The 15,149-nt window shown below is 34.5% G+C and overlaps 1 protein-coding gene across 2 annotated transcripts in view; it reads right to left on the bottom strand.

Moving 5' to 3' along the window:
* Positions 1-6,587: 6,587 nt before the first annotated feature.
* MGAT4C (MGAT4 family member C) overlaps positions 6,588-15,149 on the bottom strand; it is a 719,505-nt gene continuing 710,943 nt past the window's right edge. For both annotated transcript variants that reach the window (XM_003783377.3, XM_023509368.1), the window contains 2 exons: positions 10,779-10,926; positions 6,588-7,759 (listed from right to left, as the gene is read on the bottom strand). In XM_003783377.3, coding sequence (XP_003783425.1) covers positions 6,618-7,759; positions 10,779-10,926 — 1,290 coding nt within the window. In that variant the 3' untranslated portion in view covers positions 6,588-6,617. The remainder of the gene's footprint in view (positions 7,760-10,778; positions 10,927-15,149) is intronic.

Raw genomic sequence — 15,149 nt, 5'->3', positions numbered from 1 at the left:
TAATTTAGATTCTTTTTTTTTTTTCTTTTGAGACAGAGTCTCACTTAGTTGCCCTCAGTAGAGAGCTGTGGCATCACAGCTCACAGTAATCTTCAGCTCTTGGGCTTAAGTGATTCTCTTGCCTCAGCCTCCCAAGTAACTGGGAGTATAGGTGCCCACCACAATGCCCAGGTATTATTTTTTTATTACAGTTATCATTGTTGTTTAGTTGGCCTGGGCTGGGTTCAAACCCATCAGCCTTGGTGCAGGTGGCTGGAGCCATAACCACTCTGCTACCAGGGGTGCAGAGTCAGTAATTTAGGTTCCTTAATAACAGATGACAATGAGAAGGAAAGGGGGGAAGTGACACATTTCTTACATCTCTTCCAAAACTTTCAGTAGATTATAAATTATATATTTTGAGTGTTTTTACAATAGCTTGCTTTTCATTATGAGTGTTCTCAACCTTTACTGCTTTATTTCTCCATTGATTTTGATGATTTTTATACATCAAAATTATACTTATCTGCAGAATGATTGTAAGGTGTGTCAGCTATTGTGGTTAAAACTGTAACACACAATAAATCGAAATTTAGAATAAGCCTTTGAACATTATTAACTGTTATTGTTCACCCTTAAACAACCACTATCAAGGAAAGTGATAGTTTCCTGAATATTAAATTTGCCTCATGGAAATTTTTATTTAATAGAAAATACTGAGCACCTTGTCATTATGTCTTTGGCTCATCTGAAGATTTGTAAGGTCCCCCTGAATGGGCACAATGCAAGGGTAAGCACACTCCCTGAGCCCTGAGTGAAGGGCTCTATGACAACTTGGACTCAACAAACACGAACAATGTACTCTAATGGTTTATACCCTCATAATTAATCTGAAATTTAAAAAGAGAGAGAGAGATAGCTATTTGGGATATGCTTTTTAAACTAACCATGTGAAAATCTGAACATGCTGTATTCTTAATGTGATTGTACTTTTTTTTCTATGAACATATAAAATTTACTTTCTCACATAATGAATTTATCCTTTGGGGTAAATCTTCCAAGAGAATGTCTAGACAGAGTGAAATGAAAGCTAAAGCAAAGGTTTAAATCAAAACTACTCTGGTCTCAAATATGTGTGTTCTTCAGAATGGATATTAAGATTTAATTTTCTAGAAAATGGTCTCAAATCTACATTATTTCAATGTCAAAAGTAGAACATTAAACATCTCTAAAGATTTTGTGATTAACAGAGTGATTCTACTTAGACTCGGAGTAACTCTGATGAACTGATGAACAGATTAATAAGGTAAAAGGGACTAGAATTTGGGGAAAATATACTATTATCTTAATATTTTTTTAGTTTAGAAATAAAATTCCTTGAAATTCTTTTGATCTAGAAATATTAAGGGATTAAAAAGAAATATAACCTGAAATTCTGAATGGGAAATTCTTTTTTCAGAGAATGGAATTCCCTAGTAAACTAATATGCTTTTAAAATAATTTAATGACTCCTAAATGTTACACAAAAATCTGTAAGATGCTGTGATCTTCAGAGGAAGTAATGTCTAAAACATATGAGTGGGGATATGTAGCCCAAAGTCAGCTCAGAAGGACGTAAGCTAAAGGACAGGGCTTCAGGAAGCTAAACTCAAAAATGAATGGTGATGTGAAGATGAAAAATAATGCAAAAGGTATACCTCCCTCTGTCGTCTCTGTCACACATATACATACATAAATACGCATATATACAAGTATGTACACATATACACACATACATCTACACACTGGTATGTATGCATTCCCATAGAATGAGAGATTTGTCATGATGAAGACAGACGTATAAAGCGATGTAAACATTTCAAACCAGATAAAAGACATAATAAAAAAGACAAGTTTCTCTTGCTTGGGATAAATCAAAACATTAAAAGCAAATAAAACCCAAACAGCCAGAAGTAATCAACTGCATTTTGTTATAGCCTTTTCTGCCTAACAAGGAAAACTCGAACTGAACAGAGAAGAAATTCAGAACAGTGGAACCTAAACAAGGAAGCTCGAGGTTGACCAAGAGAGAAGCTGCCTGTTTTCAAGCATGAACATCAGTGTCCTGGCAATTCCCGAGTCAGTGCACTGATAACTTTTGCCAGTTATGGGAAAGATTCCAAGAACAGGAAGTTGACGTTTAGAGAATAAAGTAAAAAGATTCTGAAAACTTCATCTTTCTGAGCTTAATAGAGATTCTGAGCACAGTTTTAGAAATTAGAATAAGGCTTTATTTTTATTTATTTTTTGAAGTAAATGCATTCATATTTCTTAAAAACGAATGCTAATATTTATGATGGGAACATTAGAGAAAGTTCTGTATTTTTGATGAGGTTTTTAGAGTAATAGATTAGACGGATAAGCATGTAATACATGTTGATTTTAGGAAGATATTTACATAATTATATATGACATTATGTTGGACAAAATATAAAAACGTGGGCTGTATGACATTTCTCATGGGCACTGACTGTCATAATTGTTATTGATTAGGATGAAGGCCTCTGGGAGTGTTTTGTAGGGTCATATCCTTTTATGGATACATGACATGGATAAAAAGGAAACAGTTGTGTGCCTTATTTAATGCTATTTCACTTTCAACTCTACAAGGAGCTACAATAATAAACATGTTCCTTTTTAAAATCCTATAAGCCAAAATTATTCCTATTTCACATATGTGGGAACTGAGTTTCAAAAAAGTTTTCAAAAAGTTTCCTCATATCGGAGTCTATTAATTGAAGAACCAGGTTTCAAACTCAAGTCTGCATGGCCTTCTGTTGCATCTCTTATGAGATCAAATGATCAAACATTGGATTACAGAATCGAGATCTAGAAAGTGTGGAATCCAGGGCCAAAAGCAATGGGATGAAATTCACTTGAACTTAATATTGTGTTAAGCAGAAAATTTCAATATTAATGTAATGGCTACATATGCCATGATCTTCAGAGGATATCATGTATTTGTAATAATAAATATTATAAAATTAGGTGAGCATCACTGCTCAATGGTACTATCACAGTAAAATTATGCATTGGCAATGAAAAGGAAGAGAATTTCACGGTTCTAATTCTTCAGTTTAGGGGGCATCTGGTATAATATTTTCAGTGTTAATCCTGAGTACCACATTCTGTGCCATATAATTATAATATTGACAAATTGGCAAATATTGACATGAAGTACACTTTATGAGCGTCTAGACGTGAAGTTAGCCCCCCCAACACATTGCATATTGTAATTGTACATGGTTATTTCACTTATACATTTTATTATACAGCACACTTTTTCTAGGGTAGCATTACAAAAGTTTCCAGAGAATACTGGTCTAGTAAGAAATGGAATGTTCAAGTCTCATAAATATAGCTACAGGAAAGAACAGATCTAAATATCACGTTGGTTTCCAAATTATATTTTTTGTACCTAGAAAATATCTATTTTATAAATCGCACAAGGATATAGTTTTCAAGGAGAATGCATTAAAAAAACTTCTTCCATTGACACTTTGTTGTATAGCCACACTTGCGAATGCTGCTGAAATGTGTATTTTCCCAAAATGTACGTTTTCCAAATTGATTTTATTTGATGTTTATTTCTATACATTTGTTTTATTTTACTGTTTGGGATTCATTGAGGGTATAAAGAATTAGGTTACACTGATTGCATTTGTTAGGTAAAGTTTCTCTTATAATTGTGTCCCATCCCCAGGAGGTGTGTCACACACCATGACCTCCCATCCCCCTCCCTCCCTCCTTCCCCCTGCTTCCTCATTCCCCCAACCCCCAACCTTGTAGTAGCTCATCTACTGCCTTTATAGTGGAATTCAGTACATTGGATTCTTGCTTCTCCATTCTTGTGATGCTTTACTAAGAAGAGTGTGTTCCAAATTTTATTGTGCTTTGATTGTCAGGTTCCTAATATAAGACATTTTTCTTTGATGTTCATAAATGGTGAAAAGTATCCTTTAAGGAGAATTTTAGGTGTAAGTCAACTTCTAGTTCAGCTAAAATTATACAAATCCGAGGCATTATGTAAGGTACACAACACATTCTATGTTTGAAACCTGTCAGCATCTTATTTTCATGCCCATTAAATAACTCAACTCAAAACTACACACACACACACACACATGCACACACTGAAAGAGAGAGAGATCATAAATGCTTAATGACAGATTAAGTATCATTAAATCTAATAACTGCATTTTTGGCTCTATGCCTCTAAGATAATATTCCTAGAAAATTAGTAGAGTTTTATTCTGAATTTTAAATATAGAAAATTCATCAGCAAACCACATGAAGTATATTTGGTCATATTTTCTTTTGAAAAGAGAGCAGTTATCTGTCTCTCTTGTCTACTAACGGAAAATCTGTCTTTGTCAAGGTGTGTGAAAGACCTCTGTAGTTCACACTTGTAATTCTCTAACTAATATCCAAATTCACTGCTACACCCAGCAAACTTTCTTGATGCATTTTAAAGAAGCTGATAGATATCAATAGCTGATCTTTGGAAACACACTCTCAGAAGAATAGGCAAAAAGTTTTAACAGATTTAATGGAGTCTGCTTAGGTCATGACTTTGGCAAACAGTTTTGAACCATTTATTGGGACTGAAGAATAAATATTATTTTTAATTTTTGAGATATATTTAGAATACTTTAATACTGCTCAATTGATAAAAGAGGATATGAAAAATAAGAAAAGAAAAAAAAACAGAGTATTTTTAGGTTTCTGGCAAGTATTTTCCAAATCAAAGTAACAGTAATAGTTTAAAAGTAGTGCTTATATTTTCTTATGATTTTAAGACTTAGATATGTCAAGATTTAATAATATTTAGTACTTTATAAAAGATTTAAGTTTTCCATATCCAACATTGTAATAACTGGATGAAAAGAAAATACAGAATTGCTACTATATAAATGAAAGAACAAAATTTTCCTATTTTTTTTTATCTGAGTTACCAATTTAATTTATTTGAATAGAATGAATAAAATAAAAAGATCCTCGTCTTGTTTGGGCCATTGCACACCACTGAGTCCTAAGGATAGAAGGAAAAAGCAGCAAGATTTCTTATTCTTTCTTACCATAAAAGTGTAGTCTGTATTCAAACACACACACTCACACACACACACATTCATTTACATAAACATGTATTTGAGTTTCTCCACAAGTATGTATGAAGTGCTCTCTGTTTTCTTCATAATAAACCCCTTAATTTTTGCCAGTTCATCAAAACTTAAAAGAATAAGACAAGTGTGGGGCATTCTGAAAAACCAGTGTCTTTAGGATACACTAAAGTGTCCTGAACTGCTTAAACTGACACATAGTATAGTGACAACTGTCCAGTCCCTGTTAATAAAATTTACTCAGGTGTTCTATGTGGGTTCATGTGCCACAAAAGCATTTAAGACATCAATTAGGATAATATGGAAGAATTATAACAGCTATTTCCAGAGAGCATAATGTATTATCTGGGACTCATGTAGCAAACAGAAAGGAGAAAACAGAAATTATGTGAGGAGAAATCTTCCTACAAGGAAAAGAGGGTTGTCTGGTTATTAAAAAATCAGATCTCTTCTGGCGTTGCTAAAAAATAGAACATTGATTTTAGAAAGGTCAACTATCCTAAGGTTATTTCTTTTCTCCTTTATAATACATTCATTTAAACTCCCCCAAAAGTATATGATAAATCACAATAATTTCAATCACATGAATTTTAATACAAAGCATATAAAACCAATTTCAAAAATTTTCAGCATATACGTAAAACGTCTGTAAGAATGAGATATTACAGGCTTTCTCTAATTTCTTCTGTTAAATTCAGGCATCCAATGTAACCTGAAAACATGGAGCTAAACTATTCGTCTTCTTTTTCTTCTTCTTCTTCTTTTTTTTGCAAAAGGGAAACTAGAAAAAGATTATTTCCCACAGAAAATTTATTAACAATAGGACTCAATTAAATGTTTTTTAACAATGAACAATGTCTCCTTTAATATAAATAATTGGCAGGGGTGTTTTTTTAAAGTCTTTCTTTTTTTTCTTCTTTTCCCTTGCTCCACCTACGCAAAACGTTCTGCTGTAAAAACACCACTTCTATAAGGAGGTATTCACTGTAGATGTACAGAAGTCAATGGAAACGTAAGTTTACAAGAAAAGTAAATGAGATATTCATTCTAACCACAACATATTCATACAGAGGCTTAATGAAACCTAGCTGATGACAAATGGATTATTAGTTGGCAACTGTTTTCAGTATATACAGTTGGCAACTATTTTTCAAGAATCATCATCCAATAAACTATTTTTTTCATGTTGAATCTTTCGTATCACCCCTTTGACAATTGTTGACATGTGAAACTCAGAACATTAAGACAGACAAATTAAAGTAACATTAACTATGGACCAATGTTCAACTTCAGAGGTTAAGACAAATACAAATATGTATTAGAGTAAAATATGTTGACAATGTGCAAATCAAAACTGCCAAGATGATTCACGTTTATTTTTAACACACCCTCTCCATTGGTTTCCCTCCAAAAGACAAAGGTAGCAAAAGAAGAAACAGGAAGTCCTGCTTCAGTAATTGAACATATTGATTGAACTGGCTAGGAAGTCCAGATGCTAATACTCCTAATAATCAGCCATTCCTTCTGTGTTTTGGTAACGTATATCCTCATACAGTGGACAGCAAATGGAATTTTTTGATTCACATCTGAAATTTCAAAGTTTCCGTATTTGAATTCCCCTAACCGTAAGTAAGTAGTACATTGTCTCCTGTGTTTGAAATGCCTAACATTTTCCCCGACATCTAAGGCTCCGTGACGCAAGATATCGCTTTGCCGATCTTCTGTTCCAGTGTTCACTTTAATTTTTTTAATTATAATCGGATTTTCAAATACAATCACAAAGACGTCTCCCGTTGAAGGCGGTTTCCCCCAAAAGTACTCATCAACACTACTGTAAGCCTTGCTGGCGTCATAGTTTTCAAACACATTCATGTTGGTGTATAGGCTCGCAGGGGGGTTATCAGGGATGTCAAATGGTTCCTCTTCAAAGTCGTCATCTTTCAGCTTATTCTCAGTCCCTTTATAGGATGAATAATAGCCCATGTGCTGAAAGAGAGATGGTTTAAAGCGAATCACGTTTTTCTGAGCCAAGAGACCTCGGAAATGGGTCAACAGCCAATCACAAGGCATTTCTTGATAAAACATTAATAAAAAATGTGCCAAACGTGGGAGATCATGAGAATGATAGAGTTTACCAATGTAGCCGAGCTTAGAGAACTCAAGAGTTACCCAGTAAGTTCCTTCTAAGGATGCGATGACTTTCTTGATGGCAGTTAAGAAGTTTTTTGAACACCGGACATCATCTTCAAGCATTACATAATAGTCTGAAGTATTGGCACAAAAATTAAGCAGAAAAGCATAATCTACATTTTGCTTGGAACGAAATTTGACTCTGTCTTCTGGGTCATTGTAATTTCTTTTAAGGCCATCCAAGATTGGATAATATTCCTCTGGAGCATGTATAACCATTAATCTTCCGGCAATAATATGGTGGGCAAATTTCTGCGTAATATCTTGGACCATGGCATCACGCCAGGATGAATTAAAGTCTGCTAGATGAACCACCACTGAAATTTCCTTCAACTCTTCATAGCTGGATTGCTCAAAAATAGACTTGATTGTTTCAAGTAAATAGCTTCCTTTTTTTCGTTTTACCGATGAAAGGCCAATTGTAAGATACCCTGAGCAAAAGAATTCAGAAGGAAGACAAATTAAACGTGAAATAGAAACAGAAACAGAAAAAGAGAGACATAGTCTTTTTTAAGGTCCGCTACTCTAGTGAATGATTATGCATAGAACGTTTTATAATTATAGGACTAAGCTGAATATATAAAGACTACGATACTTTATACATCATTTATATTTTTGTAAAAAACAAATTACATCTCAAAGACAATAATGTCTGAGCCCTCTGGCTGTGAACAATTGTTTTTTAAATACAAAAAGATGGTTTAAAGTGCTCTGAAACAATGCTCTCAAATACATCTATTAGAAAAGATAGATGTGTTTTTTTTATTTATTTTTAATCTGCAAAAGCGGAAAGGATTTGTCAGTTAAGGCTGATGAACCAGTCTCAAATAGTGAACAGAAGAATTCAGTCATCTTTGACTTTTATAAAATATGTGATGTAAATTTTTGGTTTTCTTTGATTACTATCATTGTTTTGTACTAAAGGAATTCACCATTTTATTTTGAAATTTGCCCAGTATATTAATTAGAAAGTGAACAATGAACATCACTATGTTCTTCATTTTGAAACACATATTATAATAATTTTGCCTAAAGAATTTTTCATTCTGGTGGTGCCTGTGGCTCAGGGAGTAGGGTGCTGGCCCCATATGCCGAGGGTGGTGGGTTCAATCCTGGCCCCAGCCAAACTGCAAAAAAAAAAAGAATTTTTCAACCAAACTGCCAAAAAAAAAAAAAAAAGAGAGAGAGAGAGAGAGAATTTTTCATTCAGACTTTTAAAGGCTAAGATTAGAAATTGGATATTTTTAGAGAGTAAAATAAAACTCCAAGCAAAGACAGTTCACCTCTGAGAATTTAGATGTCTTTTATTGAAATATTTTCATTTTTTAGGTTCTCATTCTCATATGACTCACAACTGAATAAAATTTCTGAACTACTATTTAGAAAATGGGGAAACTTTTATATACACTAAGATCATTGTTTTAATATAGACACCTACATGATGCGGGTTATATGATACTAAGAAATCTTCATTTCAACTAGTAAGGAATATTTTTCTTGAATGGGGCTTTTTCAGTATCATATAAACCACATTATATAGAAAAACCATATTACATATCAGAATGGTTGAGATATATATGTTTTAGAAAATATTTGAGCTTTCACTCTGCACTTTATTGTAACACAAATTTGTTATCTACTACCACCAAAGTATAAGGTACCAAACTTCATAAGTACTCAAAAATCGTCAACACTTATAAAACATTTTCTGCATAAGAGGCAGGAGTTTATGCATTTTGCCTGTAATATACATTGAATTTGTTCATAACAGTCTTTGGGAAAGATTTGCTATCATCATCCCTTTGTTTTAAGGATGAGAAAACAAAGTCACAGTGAGATGAGAACTTGTGCAAAGTGTCCCACTTAGGAGGCAGCGTGGTGAGAGATTCCACTGGCTCAACTCTCAGCCGCTGTTGCTTCTTTAGCATGAAGCAGCTGGTGTGTGTGCCAATAGAAATTAGTAAATCTAGCACGGAAAAGAGGGATCAGTAATGTTTAAACAAAGGTGGAGTAACAGATGGAGATGAAAAAATATGGCAGTGATCTTATGCAGTTAGAAAGAACCTTAAGAACACTGGACAATCGAGGAATGAAAGAAAACAAGATCTAAAAACCCTAAATTAACTTAACAATTCTCTCCAACTGGTGGGCAGAAATCCACTCCAATGAACACTTCTTAAAAGCAAAGTCATTGCATAGTCCCCATATAATTTATTAAGTTCATGGTATTTCATTGATTCTAAGATTTGTATTCGTTCCACTGATCCATTTAAAACTCAGGTTGCATATTACAATTGTTAGCATCCTATGAACAAAACTGACAATTCTTATATTTTCTTAGTGACATACTGATTAAATAATAGTACATTTTTATAAGGTATGGTGTCTCAGAGTCCATGAAATATAGTATGTTATTTCTTAGCATTCTTTCTCTCTCTATATATATATATATTTAAAACTCAGTGTAGAGTGTGAAAGAGAATCCATGTTTACTTGTAATATCAGAATTTTATTAGTTAAAACTTACAATTTTATTAGTAAATAGGTTGTTTGTATATGTAGTTGGCTAAGGAACATGAGATAACTCTGGATTTAGGGAGGGTCCCAAATCTCGTGACTAGCAGGGATCCTTATCAGAAGAGGAAAAAACACAGAAAGACAAAAGGAAGCTGCTGCTGATGAGGGCAGCAGGGACTGGAGTTACAAGGAGAAAGGCCAGGAACTCCAGGAGCAGCCAGAGACTCGAGGAAGCAAGGATTCCTGGAAGGGGGAAGGTGGCCCTTCCAGCACCTTGATTTCAACTCTTGGCCTCCAGAACCATGAGAGAATAAATTGTTGTTTATTTAAAGCCTCCTACTTTGTAGTACTTTGTCAGACCAATGAAATAATGCACCGACTTTTAATAATCCAAAACCTATGGCAAGTCATAAAACCCAAACCCTGAGAGGTTGGATTACCAATTTCATAGCATAACATAGTGACTACAATTAATAGTGAGGGTATATTTAACGTAGATAAAATAGCAGAATTGGAATGCTCTTAGCAGAGAGAAATGATAAATGTATCATGTGTCAGATATCGTAATTACCCTGATTTGATTGCATGTACCCTACAAAGACATACTACTATCGCATACTCACAGATAAAAGATAGAAAAAAAAATTTAACTTCCAGATTTTAAATAATTTGATTTTTCCTAGCTTCTTTATACCTAGAGCAAACTGCTAAAAGGTTTGCATTACAATTAGGCATAACTTTTTATTTTTTGTTACTAAGGGAAGTGGGTCAGTGAGTACAGTAATTGCATATTGTGAAGAAACACTGAAGTCCTTCCTACTATTATATTAGTAAGCCTTCAAACTTTTATTGCTATGCAAATTAAACAAATGTTCATTATTTCAAAGCAAAACATTTTATGTATTCTTTATTTAAAAGTGTAAGGATACTCACGCTTTCTTTGTAAAGGCGTGGAGGCTAGGTAGCGATAGGTGACATTTATGGCTCCTGAGAAATTAGATAAATCCTTGAAAGTGTGAACATACCGTTCTGAGTTCAGTTGATGTGTGGATGTTTCCCTTATAAGTTGTTTGTCTCCCTCCTAAATGCCAAGAAAGAGGCAAACATAAAACATAGATGGTCCTGGGTTAAATATAGTTTATCTTTACACAGTGAATATATAAGTATGATATATAATCTGGTGGGTTATATAAATCTCAATCATGCGCACTAACACTACAAGCTGTGGGTCATCACTGCTCATCTGATCTCCTACCTGGAGTTTGAGCTTCAAGCTTTCTCTCCTCTGTTCCACTCTGTAAACTCGAGCTGCATTTACTTTTCTACAGCATGAACTAATAATGGCATTCTTTTCCCTATGATTAATTCTCTTTTATTGCTGAGTAAAGTCTTAGTGTTTGAGCGTTCTGTATTTTATTCATTCACTCAGTTGATGGCGGAACTATTTAGCTTTGAATAAATCTGCTGTGAGCATTCACATACAGACATCTTGTGTAAACATATGTTTTCTTTTTTCGTGCGCCCATGCCTAGGATAGAATTTCTGGATCTTAGGATAACTTATATGTTGAACATTTTGAGAAACTTCTAAAGTGTTTTTCATAGTGGCTGGACCTCTTATGAAACTAATTTATAGTTTTCATATGAAAGCTATAACCTAATTATAGCCTAAGAATATGGGGAGGGAGGAGGGGGAGGGAAGGGGAAGGTGATTGGAGGGATCACCTCTATGGTTTATCTTACAAGGGTACAAACAAGGGAATCTTTCTAAAAGTAGAATATAAATATCTTAACACAATAACTAAGAAAATGACATGAAGGCTATGTTAACCAGTTTGATGAAAGTATTTCAAATTGTATATGAAAACACCACACTGTACCCCATGATTGCATTAATGTACACAGCTATGATTTAATAAAAAATAAATAAATAAACAAAGTGGCTGGACCATTTTATAGTCTTACCAGCCATGGATGAGGTTTCTAATTTCTCCATATCCTTGACAATACTGGCTATGACTTGTGGTTTTGGTAATAGTTATCTTGGGGGTGGGTGTGAAGTGTTATCTCTTGTAGTTTTGAGTTGCATTGGTACAGTGGCTAATTTCTGGTATGTTTTGAATGATTTTTCATGTGTGTATTGATCATTTTTATATCTTCTTGGAGAAACGTCTTTTCAGATTGCTTGCTCAGTTTTTCATGATTTATTCTTGAGTATTGAGGTCATTCTGCAGGGTGGATGTAAGTCCCTTATCAGATATGTGATTCATAAGCGTTTACCCATCCTGTCAGTTATCTTCTTGATAACATCTTTAGAATCACCAAATTTTTAATTTTGATGAAATTAAATTTAACTATTTATCTTTTGTTCCTTGTGCTTTTGGTGCCCTATGATCACTAATATTTACTCCTATACTTTATTATTCTTTATTCTCAGAGTTTTTTTTTTTTTTTGCAGTTTTTGGCCGGGGCTGGGTTTGAACCCACCACCTCCAGCATATGGGGCCAGCACTCTATTCCTTTGAGCCACAGGTACTGCTATTCTTAGAGTTTTATCATTTTAGTTATTGTATTTAGTTTCTATGACCCACTTGAGTTATTTTTTCTGAGTGTTAGGTAGAGAGCTCTATTTCATTCTCCTGTCTTTAGCTAATCAGTTGTCCTGGGATTATTTATTGAAAAGACTCCTGTCCTCATTGAATTATTTTGGCATGCTTGATGGAAATAAAGTAGCTGTAAATGTAAAGCTTTATTTCTGGGCTCTCAAATCTATTTCATTGGTCTGTAAGTCGACCTTTACTCCAGCGATGCACTGGCATTCTCTTTTTTAAAAAAACACAAAAATTCCCACTGCCTTTACATTAAGATTATTTTTTTAATAAATCAGAGATCTTAAAATTTTACGGAAATCTATTTATTTTCATTTGGGGCTCAAAGTCCCTCTATTTAGTCATAGTAAACTATAAGCAGTCTCCAGATTACAAACAAGATAGGTTCTGTAGATGTGAGGTGTCCTGAGATTGAATTTGTCTGAGGTCTGATGATTAAGTTCGGAACTCATCCTGGAAAAAGTGCTACATACCTCATTGCTGAATATCACTATGGTCGCCTTTGAGGTTCTCCCCCCTAGGAAGCTATGCAATGACGCCAGCCCCTAGTCCACCCATTAGAGCAATTTTGGAACTCATTTTCTGGAGTGACCATCAGACCTGTCCTCGTATGAGGCCTAACCACTAAGTTTGTGAATTCATCCTAGGAAAAGTCCTACATACTTGCTTGCTGAATATCACTATTGCTAGAAGGTCAAGGGGAATACTCCAAAGGTGACCATAGTCATATCCAGCACAGAGATAAGTAGCACTTTTTCTAGCATGTGTTTGAGAGTTTAATTGTCTGACCTCATATGTAAGTTGAAACAGGTACATGTACCTATTACCTGTAATAGCCTCTGTTCATAATTGCAAGTTGCATGAAAGTTGGATGTTTGGAACTTGGAGACTCCCTGTAGTTACTCTTTTTCAAGCAGCACCAAATATAAGACCATACATTATCACTATGATTGTGAAACTTTAAGAATGATTAGGAATTGGGCGGCACCTGTAGCTCAAGGAGTAGGGTGCCAGCCCCATATGCTGGAGGTGGAGGTGGTGGATTCAAACCCAGCCCCAGCCAAAAACTGCAAAAAAAAAAAAAAAAGAATGAAAGAATGATTAGGAAGATGCAGCAGTTGGACTTTGAATAATAAGGTATTAAGAAGTTTAAGTGTGTTGCATACATGGCCACGATCTAGCTATTGAGAATGGCTAGCCAGGGTCTTTGTGACATGACAGTAATATTTATCAAATGTCCTAAAGTAACCTCAAATGAGACACATTCCTACCCCTGAAGAGAATATGCACTGACTTTGCATTAGTCTTTCTCATGATAACGTGTTTCCTTGTATGTGTGGCATTACACTGGAGGTAAAATTCCGATCCATTTTTATCTGGGATGCTTTTTACCTATTTAATGGTGAACTCTTCATCTCATTAAAACATTCAAAATCTGGTTAAAATATGTCCTGTTTAGCCATCATTAATTGCCTTTCTTTTATATGTTAGATGATATTAGTAAATTAATAAATTTTGATTATCTAGTCACCATGATCAACTTTCTATTGGCTATAGCTTATTAGCAAAATGGCCATTTAGCTTGTGTGCGTGATTTACTACCATTGACAGAATATGTTTAGGAGCAACATAACTAAAAATAAGGGTTTCTTTCTGGAAAAGGTATACAATCTATCCTTGTGTTTTGTGGGTCTGCTTCTGCTATTCAGTATCAGATGTCAGGCCAATCACACCCAAGTTATTAAGACTATAGAGAAAATAAATTTCTGAAGTAAAATTGGTCCTGATAATATGTTGCTATAGTCATTACAACATTGATTAAACTTCTGTTCTAAGAGATTAGGTAAGATTCACTTAAGTTTTATGTCAATTGAAACATTTAATGCTTTTTGTCAAATTCAAATGCCAATGGAAAATATGACTAATTCAAAATATTATATTAAATTTATTGGCCAGACTGGAATATATTTTTTTTTTTTTGCAGTTTTTGGCCAGGTCTGGATTTGAACCCGCCACTTCTGGCATATGGGGCTGGTGCCCTACTCCATTGAGCCACAGGCGCCACTCTAGACTGGAATATTCTTAAAATAAAAAATATAGTAGACCATGGCTGGAAATTTACAAGAGCTTTACTAAATAAAGATTCATTTTGAATATCTTTTCTGTGTATCTAATTATATCTATGAACCTAAATACCCTAAATACCTATGTTTATTTATTCTTTAGCAATGCATTTCAAAATTTTATATTACTGGGCTGGGGTGGTGGCTCATGCCAGTAATCCTAGCAATCTGGGACACCAAGGCAGCTGGATCACCTTAGCTCACAGGTTGGAGGCTAGCTTGAGCAAGAGCAAGACTCAGTCTCTAAAAATAGCCAGGCTATTTTTAAAGTTTATGGGTTTTACAGATGGCAAGTATATTATGTTTGTCAAAATTATCAAGGCATTATTATTATTATTATTGTTATTTTGAGACAGAGTTTCACTTTGTAGAGTGCTGTAGCATCATAGCTCACAGTAACCCCAAACTCAGGCTGAAGGGATTGTCTTCAATTGCTTGAAGCCTCAGTCTTCCTTGTAACCGAGACTACAGGAGCCTGCCACAGTGCTCGGCTATTTTTAGAGAAGGGGTAGTGCTCTTGCTGAGGCTGGTCTTGAACCTGTGAGCGCAGGCAATCCACCCACTTTGGCCTTC

This window comes from Otolemur garnettii, unplaced genomic scaffold, assembly GCF_000181295.1.
Source record: "Otolemur garnettii isolate 467f Iridium unplaced genomic scaffold, OtoGar3 scaffold00007, whole genome shotgun sequence".
In the NCBI taxonomy this organism is placed as follows: Eukaryota; Metazoa; Chordata; class Mammalia; order Primates; family Galagidae; genus Otolemur; species Otolemur garnettii.
This window is presented reverse-complemented; position numbering and strand designations above follow the sequence as displayed.